General features: G+C 44.9%; 1 protein-coding gene across 11 annotated transcripts in view; it reads right to left on the bottom strand.

Annotated features, from left to right (window-relative positions):
• Positions 1-17,111, bottom strand: part of mllt10 (MLLT10 histone lysine methyltransferase DOT1L cofactor) — a 447,863-nt gene that overhangs the window by 169,543 nt on the left and 261,209 nt on the right. For all 11 annotated transcript variants that reach the window (XM_038798090.1, XM_038798088.1, XM_038798094.1 and 8 more), the window contains 2 exons: positions 10,618-11,208; positions 3,415-3,590 (listed from right to left, as the gene is read on the bottom strand). In XM_038798090.1, coding sequence (XP_038654018.1) covers positions 3,415-3,590; positions 10,618-11,208 — 767 coding nt within the window. The remainder of the gene's footprint in view (positions 1-3,414; positions 3,591-10,617; positions 11,209-17,111) is intronic.

Raw genomic sequence — 17,111 nt, 5'->3', positions numbered from 1 at the left:
ATTAGATGGATTTTTATGACAACCGACGATGGTTTGCTGATCACCATCAGACTTTTAATTTAAGTAATTTTATTGAGTTTAAATACCATCACCGGCCATGGTGGGATTTGAACTCGGGTCCCGGGATCATTATCCTGGGTCTCTGGATTACCAGTCCAGCAACAATACCACTGTGCCACTGCCTTCTGAAAGGTAAAAACCAAGTCTGTTCCAGTGACTCAATTAATTAAATTATCTCTTTGAGTGTAAAATTAGAGCGCATTGGGTTACGGGTAGTGTATTGAGATGGATAGAAAACTGGTTGGCAGACAGGAAACAAAGAGTAGGAATTAAAGGGTCTTTTTCCAAATGGCAGGCAACTCTGGGTCACTGTCCGTGTGGAGTTTGCACATTCTCCCCGTGTTTGCGTGGGTTTCGCCCCCACAACCCAAAGATGTGCAGGCTAGGTGGATTGGCCACGCTAAATTGCCCCTTAATTGGAAAAAATTAATTGGGTACACTAAATTTTTTTTTTTTTTAATATTTCAGCTCCACTGTGGGGAAGTAGCTTATCGTACAACAAAGGCTCCCAAGTTAGATGCCCTTTCGTACTGCTAATCTGCTCCAGGCAGTGAGGCACTAAAATTAGCCACAGAGAGGTGGGTAAAAAAAATCATCCGGGTATCATGTGCCTGATCATTATTTCTTGCTGGAATTACACGAGTGAGAGCAGCATCAGGCTAGGCCAGGGACAGGCAAAATACTGACCCCAGGCCGGATCCGACGCCAATTACTTACATAACTCCCAGGCCTGACCAAAAAATAATTAAGATTTTTTGATCAAAATTGCTTTTCTCAGTGAATGTTGCACAGCGGCAATGCAATGTCTGCGCGCAGTGTAAGGGCCTTAGTTTGGTTGCTATGATCACATTGCTAATTGGGGAGAGCCGCGAAAATTAGTTATTTTGCAGTTTTCCGTTTTCTAGGGATACATATTTGCAACGCTTCAGTAGAGGGGTGTAATACAAATGTGAGTTTGTCGCAGAAGAGAAAAGTAGATTCTAAATGTCCAGTGTTTAACAAGGAATGTACTTCCAAATACCTCTTTACGGATGTAGCAGAGAAAGCTATGTGCTTAATTTGCAAAGTGTTGCAGTAGTCAAGGAATACAGCTTGAAACGATTCTTCAAAAGCAAACATGCAGAAGATATAAGAATATCGTTGACGAGAAAGCTAGACAATTGCATGAGGTGGTTGCTCAAAAGAAAAAGGCACAATTTTCTTTTAACCAGACTATATGCGCCAAAAGATGGAATTACCAGGGCGAGCCACATGATGACACATCGCAAAGAATAGCAAGTCATTTTCCAAGGGAGAATTCACAAAGGAATGGTTGGTTGACTCTGCTGCAATACCAGACAAGACAAGATGAACTGTGACGAGGCGTATGGAAGAAATATCGGAGAACCTGGGTCAACAGTGAAAAGTAAGGTAAAGGATTTTCCTTACTTCGCTATGGCACAGACATTAAAGACAGAGTCCTTTGGTGGTTTTCATACGAGGCATTGACACAAATTTTGAGTTTACAGATGAACTGGCTTCAATACTGTCAATGAAAAACAGAACTACTGGAAAAGATTTATTGAAATCACTAAATAACAGTGTCTCAAAATGTTTTTTAAAAATCATTTATGGGATGTGGGCGTCACTGGTTAAGCCAGCATTTATTTATTGCCCATCAGAAGGTGGTGAGTTACCTTCTTAAACCGCTGCAGTCCCCAAGATATAGGTACACCCACAGTGCTGTTGGGAGGGAGTTCCAGGATTTTGACTCAGTGACAGTTTAGGAACGACAATATATTTCCAAGTCAGGGTGATGAGTGACTTGGGAGGGGAATCTCTAGGTGGTGGAGTTCCCAGGTATCTGCTGCTCTTCTCCTTCCAGATGGTAGTGGTTGTGAGTTAGGAAGGTAATGGCTGAAGAACCTTGGCGGGTTGCTGCAGTAGATGGTACACACGGCTGACACTGTTTGCCGGTGGTGGAGCAATTGAATGTTTGTGGAAGGGGAGCAATCAGGCAGGCTTCTTTGTCCTGGATTGTGTTGAGCGTCTTTGTTGGAGCTGAACTCATCCAGGCAAGTGGAGAGTCTTCCATTACACTCTTGACTTGTGCATGTAGATGGTGGATAGGCTTTGGGAGGGTCAGGAGATGAGTTATAGCCTTTGATCTGCTCTGGTAGCCGCAGTATTAATATAGCTAGTCCAGTTCAGTTTCTGATCAATAGGACCCCGAAGATGTGGACTGTGATCATTATTAGAATCTCTAGCTAGACTGGCAAAAATGTGAACTTGCTGGTTGATGTCACGTTTGCCATTGATGTAAACTACCAAATTCTATTCCACTGAATTCTAAACTGCTGAATTCTAAACTACAAGATTTTTTGCTCATGACATGCATTTCCTTATCCAGGCCTTCATGACAAAGTAGCTCTTCTTTTCCTGTTAAATTGAAGGCAAGAAGTTGACACACCTTCCACTTGGCAACAGATTACAATATCTGATCAGAACCTGAAAAGATGTTGCACTGAACATAGAACACTGCTGCTTGCTTTGAATGCTGAATTTTCCCGCTGCTCTGACGATTTTATGAAAGAAGATGACATGGTCTTAATCTCCTCCCTATTCAATGCAATGTGGACAACTCTCCAACTGGAGGCCAATTTCAGTTTATTGACTTTCAGTCTATTGACTTTCAAATCAGTGCCACTCCTAAGGTTTTACGCATCTCTCGGTGAACAGCACTTTCCAAAGCTTTCAGCTTTACAAAGGGTAATTTTGACTCGAAACGTTAACTCTTTTCTCTCCCTACAAATGCTGCCGGACCTGCTGAGATTTTCCAGCATTTTCTCTTTGGGAGCACTTTCCGAAGATCAGGGCTTATCAAAAGATGCTTGTACTGTTTGGGTCAACTTGCATCTGCAAACAGACATTTTGTATTATGGAATTCAATATATCAAAGAAAAGATCCACCACTAGCGATGACCACCTTGCAGAAGTGCTCCATATTGCAACAGAAATAGCTTCCTTCGTCCATGACCACGAGAGACTTTCTTCTTCAAATTATTATTTTTTTTGATGGTGATGTAATTTTATTACACAACAGATAAGCTGTGATGGCCCCACAGTAAGTAACCTGTTGGTAACAGTTTAAACTAAATTACAAAGAATTTGCATATAAAGCATCAGAGAGCATTCGATGCCCACTGAACTGTACCATAATCAGGAGGCAAATTCTTTTAGGGAAAAAGAGATGAAACAATTGGTATAAAAAGGAGCAAAAAATTAATCTTATTGGAATAAAGAAAATGGAATATGATTTTCTCTTTGGTCATGTTATGATATTTTAATTCTTACAAACAGTAAACAATCTCTTACCTGGGTAGTGGAAACCATAGTTGAAACAGAAACAGTGGCCAACGGTGACGTGCTCATTGGCTGTGAATGGGTTGCACTTTGTGGAGGTAAAATAGAACTGGAAAGTGGAGTACTGCAGCTTGAGCCTGGTAGTGTATTCTGCAGTGAAACTGGTACTTCAATACTTGTGTAAATACCTGAAAAGAAAAATTGGTTGTGTAAATCTCAGCTTAAAAATTCATACTAACTCATTGTCCGAAACTTCCCATTCATCTAAGGATAACAATCTTTCATCTATATATTAATATAAATCCTATGCCATTAATCATTCATCCAGGATGAGAACCAGTTTTTGGCTTTTTAAATTACTCTTGTGCTGCAACCAAAACTTAATCTATTATTGTATTACAGCAAATTTACTGAAACAATTCATGGACAATGATAAGGTATTATGCACTTTCCAGATGCTGAAAGATACAGGTTTAATCAACATAATATTTATAACTAGCAGGGACCTGCAAAACACTTGCTTGTCAAAACAATAGGATTTCTAATTAATCTTTCATCCAAACTTTTTTTAAATATAAATTTAGAGTACCCAATTCATTTTTTTCAATTAAGGGGCGCATCTGATGGGCTCAATATTATTCAAAGAATGAAGACTATATTTCCTTGAAATCTACCTCTTATAATTTCAGCATCTACCATGAAAGAAAACAGCTTTCTAAACACCAATCTTCTGCAACAATTAAGTCATTGTTTAGGATTCAAGTTTTTTTTTTAATGTAAAGAACCCAATTATTTTTTTTCCAATTAAGGGTCAGTTTAGTGTGGCCAATCCACCTACCTGCACATATTTGGGTTGTGGGGGTGAGACCCACTTAGGAACAGGGCGAATGTGCAAACTCCACACGGACAGAGACCCGGAGCCGGGATTGAACCGGGGTCCTCGGCAAGGATTAAAGTTTTGTAGCAACATTATAACGGATCATTCCTCAGATTTAAGATCATGAGGTGTTATGCCCACTGGGTTAGACTGCATGGAAACTGGAGAGTCTGTGTATACTGTAATCATCTTCCTCATCTAAAGGACCAAGGCTGATGCACTGTATTAATTCATCTAACAGCTTTTCTAAAATATTTTCATTCAAATCTAGTACATCCTCATTTTCACCACAAAGAATAGCTTTCAAATGATAAATTGTATCAAATATTTGTCCAGCATTTTGCCACACTTAACCAATTCCATCACGTCATCCACCCTACGCCTGCAATCTCCATCCCATGCCATTCACTTCCTCTCATACCATGCCAACCCAACCATTGCATCAACCTATCCTGTTGGGCTCCCAAAACCATGCCAACACCCCTCCCGTCCCCCACCCGACCGTACCAACAACCTTTGGTGTGCACACATGCCAAGCGCTAAAGTCTTTTGCATACCCCACTGCCCTTCACATGCACCAGGCACTACTCATCAATCAAATAAACCCACCAATAAATGTGCCCTTTAAATTGGTCAATCAAAACAGTCTGGACAGACAAACCAAGTATTATTATAGGTACTATCACATCACAAGACTTGATAAAGTCTAATTAACTTTTCCACATGACATGCAAATTCGTGAAGCATTCCATATTTTTAGGGGCTGGTTTAGCACACTGGGCTAAATAGCTGGCTTTTAAAGCAGACCAAGGCAGGCCAGCAGCACGGTTCAATTCCCGTACCAGCCTCCCCAAACAGGCACCGGAATGTAGGGGCTTTTCACAGCAACTTCATTTGAAGCCTACTTGTGACAATAAGCAATTTTCATCTTTTCTTTGAAGTCTGTTTCTCTCCCATTTTTATGGTATAAAATACATTACTTTTGGGTTTAATCTTTCTTGGGTGGATTTTCAATATTGCTCATGGTGTAAGTAATGTATTTTTCATCCTCCCTCTTCCTCACAAAGTGAATTTAGGAGGAGCAATCTTTTCACCCTGCTCTGCTGTTCAAAAAAATCATGGCTGACCTGCTTGCAGTCTGAACTCCACTTTTGTTATCTGCCCCCCATAATGCTCAATCAATCAATCAATTATCTCATCTCCATCTTAAAGGATAAACCTCTTGTTCTTAAACTGTGGCCCCCATTCTAGTCTCTCTCAAGTAGAAACATCCTCCCGATTTCTATCCTATTAAATCCCCTCTAGATCTTTGATGTTTAAATAAAATCACCTATTTTTCTAAATGCCATAAGTATAGGCCCAACCTGTTCATCCATTATTCATGACATAAGCCCCCCATCCCAGGAATGAATCAAGTGAACCTTCTCTGAACTGCTTCGAATGCAATTCTATCTTTTTCTAAAATAAGACAACAAAAACTGTACACAATACGCTAGAAGTGTCTCACCAAGATTCTGTACAGCTGCAGTAAAACTTACCAATTTTTACATTCCATTCCTCTTGCAATTAATGCCAATATTTGCCAGCCTTGGACTTCTATTTAATTACTCAAACTGCAACAGATGCATCACTGACAAGCGTGTTCCTCTTAAATCTTAATCTTCAGTGACTGATAGAGTTAGCAACTCTCAATTTTCAATGTCAGCATCAAAGTGTCTCATAAACTTTCACCACAAATATTGTAAGAACACCAGGGATAACTTCTCTTCTTTGAAATAGTATCGTGGGAACTTTTACATCTAGGTGAGAAGGAAGACGAGCTATCAGTTTAACATCTCCTCCAAATGACGTCAACTCCGACAGTGTAGCATTCCCTCAACACTGAATTGCAATGTCAGCCTACAATTTCTGCTCAAATCCCTGTAGTGCAACTTGAACCCACAAACAGTGCCACAGAGGCAATGTAAGAAGAGACTACATGAGCTATCTGGTTCAATTTTAATGGGGATACAGGGACAGAAAGATGGGCAGAAATCTTTGCAAGTGGCAGGACAAGTAGACAAGTAAGATATTTGGAATCCATGGCTTGATAAGTGGAGACATTGAGTGTAAAAACAATTCATTCATGCTAAACCCTTTGAAACCACTTGTTCAGCGGTCTGAGCATTAATGGAATGATGTCAAGGCTTTAGAGAGAATGTAAAGGAGAATTAGTAGGAAGGTATCAGGAAGGAGGGGCTTCAGTTACGAGAAGAGATAGGAAAAGCTGGGACTGTTCTCCTTAAAACAGAGAAGATTAAGGGAGAGATTGATAGAAATGTACAAAACCATGAATTGCTTTGATGGAGTAAATAAGGAGAAATTGCACCCACTGACAAGGTGGTCAGTAACCAGAGAACACAGATTTAAACTAGCAAAAGAGCCAGAGACAAAATGCAGTATTATGTTACGGAATGTACAACTGAGGGAATGGTGGGAGTGTGGCAATAGGGGATTTTCATAGTAATTTCATTGCAGTGTTAATGTAAGCCTACTTGTGACAATAATAAAGATGATTATTATTATTATTATTATTATTATTATTATTAAGCAAATTCAACGGTAATGTTCAAAAGGGAACTGGATAATGTTCAAAGGGGGGAAATTTGCATGGCTATGGAATAAGGTCAAGGGAATAGGAGTTTTGCATCAGCTTTCTGATACAACATTAATTTACCAACCAATACATCAGATTTAATTTAATGTTATATACTGATTGTTTCTGCTTTTATTTAACAAAAATACGTTAAAAATACAGGCTGCAAAATGTTGGATATCATTGTAACATTAAATATAGATTATTTTAAAAGACAAATTCCAAAGTAATTTGACAATAATGAAACATTGTTCATTTGCTTATTCTGAAGACACAGAAATTTAATCCCCAAATTAAGATCCATGGTAATTGTTATCAAAAAGGATTAAAAGGCCAGCTTCCTTTTACTTTGTTTCATTTATGCCTCAGGTTTCATCAAAGGAAGGAAACAACACATTCTTGCATTGCAACGCATTAATACAAGACTAGCGGTTGTTGACCCAGAAAATTGATTAAATTTGATGATTCATGAATTCTTACATCTAATTAGTTTAAGCTTCCTGAAGCATGCAGAATCATTGCACTTAAATATTCATTCTGCTTAATGCAAAGATTATAAATTAAACAGTAAAGATGTTAATAAGGATACAAAATTTGCACTGGTTAATTACTTTGCCAACAATATTGGCAAGGTTCATTAAAAAAAGGGAACAAAATAGCAATTTGCAGCATTCGACCAGTTGCAAAACTCAACTGATTCACTAATATATTTTAGAAAAAAAAACTGCAGTTTTTGCTGGCTGATATGGTCTCACACAAACTGCCCTGAGTTAGCCAAGCAAGTGGCTACAAAAAATAACAAGAACAAAACAAGATTGTCGACTCAGTTGCAAACTAAGCATCGAATCAGGATCCAATCTAGGCATAGCCGACTTAATCCTGCTAAATCTCCTCCCTAACATCTAGGGATTGTGCCAAAGTTGTGAGAGCATTGAAGCAACAACCTAACGCATAGTAAACAGAATCATAGCTACTATGGCACAGACCCCATCAACACCAGCCTGGGGAGTCGTGCTCCACCAGTATATTTAGGTGTTGACTTCGTTTTTAATTGCCTCAACCATTTGAGACATTGCTTTTAACATCTTGAGAACCTGAACCGTAAATTTTCCCACTCTTGGATATAACCTAGCTACTCCTCAAAGCACATGTATTTTCACATTTTCAAGCTAAAACCTGGCACCCCACATTTACTTCAATTAAGTTCAATCCACGGCTGTTTTTCCCATACCTGGCAAGCAGGAGGCAAAGGGGAGCAAGAGGGTGGTGGGGGGGGGGGGTGGCTTGAGACAAGGCAGGCGGCGAGGGGGAAGCAAGAGGGCGGCGAGGGAGAAAGATGCGAGAGGGTGGCGAGGGGGGGGGGGAAGCGGCGAGAGGGTGGCGAGGGGGGGGGAAGCGACGAGGGGGGGAGAAGAGGCAAGAGGGCGGCGGGGGGGGAGAAGAGGCAAGAGGGCGGCGAGGGGGGGAAGAGGCGAGAGGGCAGCGAGGGGGAGAAGAGGCGAGAGGGCGGCAAGGGGGAGAAGAGGCGAGAGGGCGGCAAGGGGGGGGAAAGACGCGTGAGGGCGGAGAGGGGGCGAAGCGACGAGAGGGCAGCGAGGGGGGGAAAAGAGGTGAGAGGGAGGCGAGGGGGGGGAAGAGGCGAAGGGGAGGTGAGGGTGGGGAAAAGGCGAGGGGGGAATAGGCGAGAGGGCGGCGAGTCGGGGGGGGAAGAGGCGATAAAGCGGTGAGACGGGGCGGGGAAGAGGCGATAGGGTGGAGAGACGGGGAGAAGAGGCGAGAGGGCGGCGAGGGAGAAAGATGAGAGAGGGCGGCGAGGGGGGGGGGGAAGCAGTGAGAGGGTGGCGAGGGGGGGGGGAAGAGGCGAGAGGGCAGCGAGGGGGGGGGAAAGAGGCGAGAGGGCGGCGAGGTGGGGGGGGGAAGAGGTGAGAGGGCGGCGAGGGGGGAAAGAGGCGTGAGGGCGGAGCGAAGCGGCGGAGGGCGGCGAGGGGGGGAAAGAGGTGAGAGGGAGGCAAGGGGGGAAGAGGCAAGGGGGAGGTGAGGGTGGGGAAGCGGCGAGGGGGGAAGGGGCGAGAGGGCGGCGAGACGGAGGAGGAGGCGAGAGGGCGGCGAGACGGGGGGGGGAAAGAGGCGAGAGGGCGGCGAGACGGGGAGGAGGCGAAAGGGCGGCGAGGGCGAAGCAGCGAGAGAGTGGCGAGGGGGTGGGGGGGTGAAAGAGCTGAGGGGGTGGCAATGGGGGGGGCGAAAAGAGGCGAGAGGGCAGCGCTGGGAGGGGAAGAGGCGAAAGGCGGCGAAGGGGGAAAGAGGCGAGAGAGTGATGAGGGGGAAGAGGCGGCGGGACGGGGATAGAGGCAGGTGGGTGACGGGGAGGAAGAGGTCAAAGGGCGGCAGGGAGGAAGAGGCCAGAGGCAATTGGCGAGGGGGGTGGGGGGGGGAGGGAAGAGACGAGAGGCAGCTGGGGGGGGGGGGGGGAAGAGAACGGTCGAGAGGCAGTCGTGGGCGAGAGGCAGTCGTGGAGGAAGCGGGTGAGAGGCAGTCGAGGAGGCAACGGCATGGTGAAGCGGGCGAGAGGCAGACGGGAGGCGGGGGAGAAAGCGGGCAAGAGGCAGACGGTGGGTGGGGAAGCGGGCCGAGAGGCAGTCATGGAATTATAGAATTTACAGTGCAGAAGGAGGCCATTCGGCCCATCGAATCTGCACCAGCTCTTGTAAACAGCATCCCATTTAAGCCCACCTAACCTAAGGGCAATTCAGCATGGCCAATCCATCTAACCTGCACATCTTTGGACTGTGGGAAGAAACCAGAGCACCCGGAGGAAACCCACGCAGACAAGGGGAGAACGTGCATACTCCGTACAGACAGTGACCCAAGCCGGGAATTGAACATGGGACCCTGGAGCTGTGAAGCAACTGTGCTATCCACTGCCATTTCAGGAGAAGGAAAAGATTTTGAGGTGGGCCAGAGTGAGTCAGGATTGCAGCTGGTAAGGATTTGTTCTCATTTGTTTGAGGAATTTTGGATGTTATATGCTTGGATGCTTTATGCCATTTGTAACTGGCAGTAGTCACTGCGTCTCTCAAGCCTCTTGGTGCCAGGTGTATATTGTTTAACTTTTGTCCCTTTTTGTACCTTTTGTACAGTTTATGTTTCGTTATGCTGGCAGCTGCGTGGGTTCTGGGAAAAGCAAAGGGAAAAGAAGGGCGGAGAAAAAACGCAAGAAGGCGAGAGAAAGAGGAGATCGGGAGAGAAAAAAGGAGTTGGGGTAGAGGAAAAAAGGATTTTGGGGTAAAGGATTGGGGGAAGAGGACAAAGGATTGGGGGAAGAGGACAAAGGATTGGGGGAAGAGGACAAAGGATTGGGGGAAGAGGACAAATGATTTGTGGGAAGAGAAAGAGGATTTGTGGGAAGAGAAAGAGGATTTGTGGGAAGAGGAAAAAGGTGTTGAGAGAAGAGAATAAAGCAGTGGGGAGGATTAAGGAGTGGGGAGGATTAAGGAGTGGGGAGGATTAAGGAGTGGGGAGGATTAAGGAGTGGGGAGGATTAAGGAGTGGGGAGGATTAAGGAGTGGGGAGGATTAAGGAGTGGGGAGGATTATGGAATGGGGAAGATTATGGAATGGGGAGTAAAAAGGAGAATAAAACATATTATGTGGACATTCATATTGTAAGAAATGTTTTTGATACAAAAACATATCTATACACCTACCTGAACCAGCTGGAGATGAGCTGACACTAAGACTCTGTAAACTTCCATTCCTGAGAAGAGATGGAGATTTCTGCAGACTTGCACTTGCCACACTTCCTGCAGCAGATGTAATAGATGATGATGGTGATGCAGAAGAGAGAGACAGTTGGGAAATGCTATCCTTATTTTTACTTCCTTTTGGTCTGCCAGGTCCATGTTTGTACTTCTTATTTCCCTTTCGTTTTTTCTCTTTTACTGTTGCTTCCTCCATGACTGAAGTTTGAGCTCTTCTGTGCCCTGGTACAGCAGTTGAAGTCACAGTAGCAACATCGGAGATGTCACAATCTCCACAACCACTCTCTGAGTGTTCCATGTTTATTGTTTGGGGAGGTCCGGGTGATGTCAGTGGAAGGCCCAGCACAGGACTAGCACTAATCAAAGTTGTTTCTTGGTCAAGAATTTCTCCTTTAGTTGTCTCTCTGGTTGAAGACAGTTGTGAATGACTGTGACCGTCACTTTTTGTTTCTGGTTCGGCGAAAGTTTGAAATTCTTGTGGTGATTGGACTGAACTGTTCGATGATTTTACACTGGTTGGGGTCCCCAATAGACTGCCTGCAACAGAAATATTAGTTAACTGAGTAAGTTACAAGAGAGATGAGTGAGATGAGTGCAAAAATCAAGAACAGGACTTTGATTTCTTAATCATACCTAAAATTTATAGTTCAAAATACAAATGTCATGATTAGCTCTACCAATTAGAGCACCATGACCTCATTCACCTTTTACATCTTTTTTATAGATCTATTTAAAATCTTCATGCTTTCTCGAGAAAGCAAGGTGCAGCTTAACAAATAAAGAATTTTCACTTCAGATTTACAGTATTTTTACAAAGTAATAAGAAGCGCACACTTCAAAAGCAGTATTCCTTGAGCAAGCCTCATTCGCGGTTGAATCAGCTAATAAAGTATCTTTTGCTGACCAATTCAGCAGCTGAATTAAGGAATGGTAGATGCATTTCAATTACTCAGGTATTTCAATAATATTTTTTAAAATCTTGTTTTGTGCTCAGCTATCTGCACCATATATTTAGCCGATGCATGGATTGATAAATCTAAACTGTTAAAGGTCAGCTCGCTTTTTGCGACCAAGTTTTCCCTGTTACACATTAATTCAACCAAGTCGAAATAGCATCTACTCACTTAAGGAAACTTTTAATATATCAGGGAGCAGTGCCAATTTTAAACTAACGAAGAATTAATTTAGAATTGTTTGGGTCAGTGGAAAGTGAGACAGCAGAGTTTGAAAAATTGCGGAATTTTAAATTGGGGTCATACAACTCTTTGGGAATTACAAAGTGTTGTAACTATTAAAGACACATGAAACAAAGAAATAAACAAAAACTTGCATTTTGCAAGCATGTTACCATGTCTGCACAAAACAGATGTTTAGAACTTCAAAAACAGTGTCATTATTTGTATGTAGGCAACAATGTCATAGATAGTGCAAAGTTACACAAATAACAAACAAATCAACAGGCAGCTAAACAGTTTTGGCAGAGCTGTGTTCAAGTAGTGTCCTTGAACCATTTCCGGCCAACTAACCAAGTACCTGTGGTTTAAGTTTAACATATTACCTGAGAAACAATTGCCGTAATTTAACCACCACGTTGCCTTGGGCATGGATCCAAGAGCGCTGGTTAAATAACAGGAAGGGACAGTTTTCTAACCAGCCTGCTCCCGATGACCAGTTCCAAATCTCGCCCAAATATGGTGATCACATCATTAACTCTAATCTACATTAATTTCCATCTCATTAGCGAGACTGAAGTTGAACGTGATAGCCTTCCAGGAATTAACCGGCTCCCCAGCTAGAAATCACATGGCCGTCATTTATTACACTTTTAAAAAAGATGAATTTGCGGCAATGGCTGCTGAGGGAAACTGAGGAGGTGAGTAGCCATTTTCAGGCATGTAGCTCAAACACCCCCCAGTGCCCGGGCTGGGGCTGGGTTTGAGCTTAGTCAGGGGCTGACGCATTCAAGGTCGGGGTCACCCTGGGCCAGAGGGGCATGGGCCTTTTCGTCTTGCGAGGCCTTTGAGCCCTCTTTAAATATTATGGATACCCATAATATGGGCAACTACGCCGAGGGTCCCAGGTTTGATCCTGGCTCTGGCTCACTGTCCATATGGAGTTTGCACATTCTCCCTGTGTTTGCATGGGTTTCGCCCCCCACAACCCAAAGATGTGCAGGGTAGGTGGATTGCCCATGCTAAATTGCCCCTTAATTGGAAAAAATGAATTCGGTACTCTAAATTTATATATTTTTTAAACGGGTAACTACAGCTGCTGCCTGTCTGGCTGTCATACCAAAAACGTGCAGGTCAGAGTCTTCACAGGTGAAGGCTATTGCTAATAAGGAATTGGCCTTGTTAGTTGTGAGAACACTTCACAGCTCTGTTCAATGTTAGTGTATTTGGTTTTCTTTGCATAAATGCACAGGTGTAGATTTTTGTTTGTACCGATGCTCTGTAGTGTAAAGGTGCTTGTGTGTGTATGGCATGGTAACTTTTCCTTGTCGGTTCTGGTTAATGTGATATATGGACTGTTTTGTAATTTGTTTTCATCTTTTTATATAAAGGTACTGCCGACCGTTTAAAAAACAAAATATTCTCAAGTGGCTTCTAGTGGATACACGTACTATGTCCCAGGCGATGATTATTGCATTGCCTTTCAATCAAACTTTGAAGCCTGACCAGTTTGCCTTGACTCCAGAAGCGCCAGCACCAGAGAGGCAGCAGCCAACAATTAAACACAAGAGCTGGGCTTCAGCACCGGGCATATCCTCGCGACCATAGGGTAAGTGTGTGGACTCGGGGAGGGCAGCTGAGCACAGTCTCCCTAATGCTCCAGGCAGGAGTCTGGGGTCTGGGAGCTCCTAATGTAGCCGGGGGTAAGTGTGCAGAGCGAGGTTCTCCATCACAACTGGCTCGCTGGATGGCACTCAGAGAAGGGGGGACACGGAAGAGTGGGGAGGCTTGGGAGATTCAAGGGTCCTAGGGTGGAAGCCCTACCTGATCATTGGTCTCTCACCTTTTCCTCTACCTTACAGATTAACAATATTATGATTATGTTGGTCCTGCAGAGGCAGTCCTCGCAGTGCTGGTGGAAGCCCAGGCGGCCAGACACTGGATAAGGCGCAGTGCTGCCGCAGGCTGGAGGTGGCACTCCATGTGCAGGGGGCTGCCTCATACCCTGAAGACCCGGCTGCCCATCAGACTGAGGAGGAACCCAGAGAGGAAGGCCAGCGACAGCCCAATTTGTAAAGGCGTTACTGTATTGCTCTTTCGAGGCGATGGCAGACAGCATGTGCCGAAGGAGACTTTGTTTCAAAGTGACAGTGCAGCACCTCTGCCATGTCCTCGACGATTTGCCACCCCGTTGTGAAGGACGACACTTGCTCCCGATGACTGGAAAGGTCACTGCAGCACTGCACCTTTGTGCAACCAGTTCATTCCAGGATTCAAGCGGGGACATGTGTGGCTATCACAAGCTACAGTCCACAAGCCTAGGCAGCAGACTATATCAACTTTGAGCTGGATCAAGACCACAAAGATGCCCGAGCTGCAGGATTCTCCACCATCGCCAGGATGCGCCAGGTCCAGGGGGTAATTGATGGCACGCATGTCGCCTTGCGTGTACCAGGGCATCAGGGAGTGCCCTTCATCAACAGGAAGGGGGTTGCACAACCTGAATGTTCAACTCATGTGCATCCACCACCTCCGGATCATACATGTGTGTGCATGCTTCCCAGGTAGTGTACATGACAGCTATATCCCGAGGCACTCTGAGATCCCCGGCATCTTCGAGGACTGCCCCAAGATGATGGATTTGTTCTTGAAGAATCAGGGGTACCCGCTGAAGTCATGGCTGATGACGGCTGTGCAGAGGCCGGAGTCAGAGGCAGAGACCTGAAATAACAAGGTCTATGTTGCCACCCGTGCTGTCATTGAGCGATGAATCAGGCTGCTCATAAATGTGGTTCCGATGTCTGGACTGCACTGATGGCACACTGCAGTACACTCTTCCACCCCCCTGCAACTTCTCCGATCCACCCTCCCAGAGTCCAAGTAACATCACCCCAAGGTGATGAACCTGTGTCGGCATTGTCAGTGGTCAATATACAGGGCAGGAGAGTGATGATAACTTACTCAGCAGTAAGCTCTGGTACTCCTCAGTTTATGTCAAAGTCTGACTTCCGTCTTTCTGCTAACAGCGCACTCTCACACATCCTCTGAACGGGGTCTGCAGAGGGGGCATTTGATCTTGGGCCACTGTGCCTGGGGGGAGGGGGGGGCAAGAGGGGTTGATGGAGGCAGACCCTCTGTGAGATTAATGTGACAAAGGCTTCACATGTATCAGATTTAACACGTTTTAGTAGTGAACATTGGATATTTCCATTCCAACGAGTTAGATAGTGCCCCCCGCCAGTGCCCAGAGTGCTACTCTCTCTTGATCTTACATGGTCTACGGCAACATCTAGGTATTACCCCCATAATTCTAATCAAAGGCGGAGGCAGCCTGCGCTTTCCGTGCATTGCGGCCTTTGATGCCCTTGGCAGACATCCTCTAAAGGGCCTGGAGCGGGATGCACCGCCCGACTTGACAGTGTTACTGGCTCCAGTGGCCTTTGCGTCATCTGGCTCTGCCAGTCCTAGCACCTCCCTCTGGTCTACACCACGGTGTTGACGCCCCTCAGTGACTGGGCCACACTACTCCCCTGGAAATGTTCACCTGCTACATTCTTCCCATCTCTGCGTGGACTTCACCCCCACAACCAAAATATGTGCAGGTTAGGTGGATTGACACGCTAAATTGCCCCTTAATTGGAAAAAAATAATAATTGGGTACTCTAAATTTATTTAAAAAAAGGAAATGTTCACCTGCGTCTGGGACATGATCTGCAGTGTCTTGGAAATGTTTACCAGTGTATGGGACATGTCTCTCAGGTGAGGTGGGGTCTGTTCATGTGTCTATTCAGGTAAGTCTTAAAGATCGCTAACTGCCTCACTTGGCAGTGCATTTCAGGCTACCACCGCCCTTTGTGTAAAAATACTTCCCGTGCACATCTCCACTGAACCTATCCCCTCTCACCTTGAACTTGTCCCTTCCGCCCCTGGGAATAAGTCTCCAACTGTTCACCCTATCTATATATCTATATCCTTCAATTTTATAAACTTCTATCAAATCGCCCCTCAGCCTCCATCTTTCTAGGGAGAACAATCCCAGTTTATTCAATCTCTCCTCATAGCGAATACCCTCCATACCAGGCAACATCATCGTAAACCTTTTCTGTACTCTCTCCAAAGCCTCCACATCCTTCTGGTAGTGTGCTGACCAGAAATCGACAGTGTGTCTTATGCTCCTAATGGTTCTGCCATTTATTTTATAGCTCCCACCTGAATTGGATCTATCAAAATGCAATTGCCCGGGTTAAATTCCATCTGCCGTTTCTCCACCCAATTTTTCAGCCTATCTATATCCTGCAATATTCTCTGACAATCTTCATCACTATCCGCACCACTCCTGCAATCTTAGTATCGTCCGCAAACTTGTTAATCAGACCCGCAACATTTTCTTCCAAGTCATTTATGTATAATACATGATGTGGAGATACCAGCGTTGGACTGGGGTGGGCACAGTAAGAAGTCTTACAAAGCCAGGTTCCAGTCGAACAGCTGTGTTTGAATCACTAGCTTTCGGAGCGCAGCTCCTTCATCAGGTGAGTGATTTATAACAAACAGCAGAGATCCCAATACTGATCCCTGCAGAACACCATTAGTTACAGTCCTCCATCCAGAAAAACACCCTTCCACTGCTACCCTGTCTTCTACGGCCAAGCCAATTCTGAATCCATGTGATTTAATCTATTGCTCCAGCCTGCCATGAGGGTCCTTGTTAAATACTTTAGTAAAGTCCATGTAGACAACATCCACAGCCCTTCCCTCGTCAATCATTTCTGTTACCTCCTCAAAAACTCAATGAAATGAGTGAGTCATGACCTCCCTTGTACAAAACCATGCTGTCTGTCGCTAATAATACCATTCACTTCCAAATGTGCATAGATCCTATCTCTGTTAATCTATTCTAACAATTTCAATATCACGGACGTCAAGCTTTTTGGCCTTTAATTCCCCGGGTTATCCTTGCTACCCTTCTTAAATAACGGGACAGCATTGGCTATCCTCCAATCTTCTGGGATCTCACCTGTGGACGAGGAAACAAAGATTTCTGCTAGAGACGCAGCTATTTCATCTGCTCAGTCGGCCCTGCGATCTCTTGGCCCCGTTCTTCATAGGGGGTGAGGACTCAGATTTCTGGTATTCCCCCCGCTTCCTCCTCCCTTCCTCTCCTACTCTCCCCCGCATCTCCTCTTCTAACCGTCCCTCCTCCGCTCCCTCCCTCCCACCTCCTCCCCCCCTCTCCTCCCCTCCCTTCCTCCTCACACCCTCTCCTCC

This window comes from Scyliorhinus canicula, chromosome 5 (assembly GCF_902713615.1).
Source record: "Scyliorhinus canicula chromosome 5, sScyCan1.1, whole genome shotgun sequence".
Lineage (NCBI taxonomy): Eukaryota > Metazoa > Chordata > Chondrichthyes > Carcharhiniformes > Scyliorhinidae > Scyliorhinus > Scyliorhinus canicula.
The sequence above is the reverse complement of the archived record's forward strand: the minus strand, read 5'-3'. Positions and strand labels throughout refer to the sequence as shown.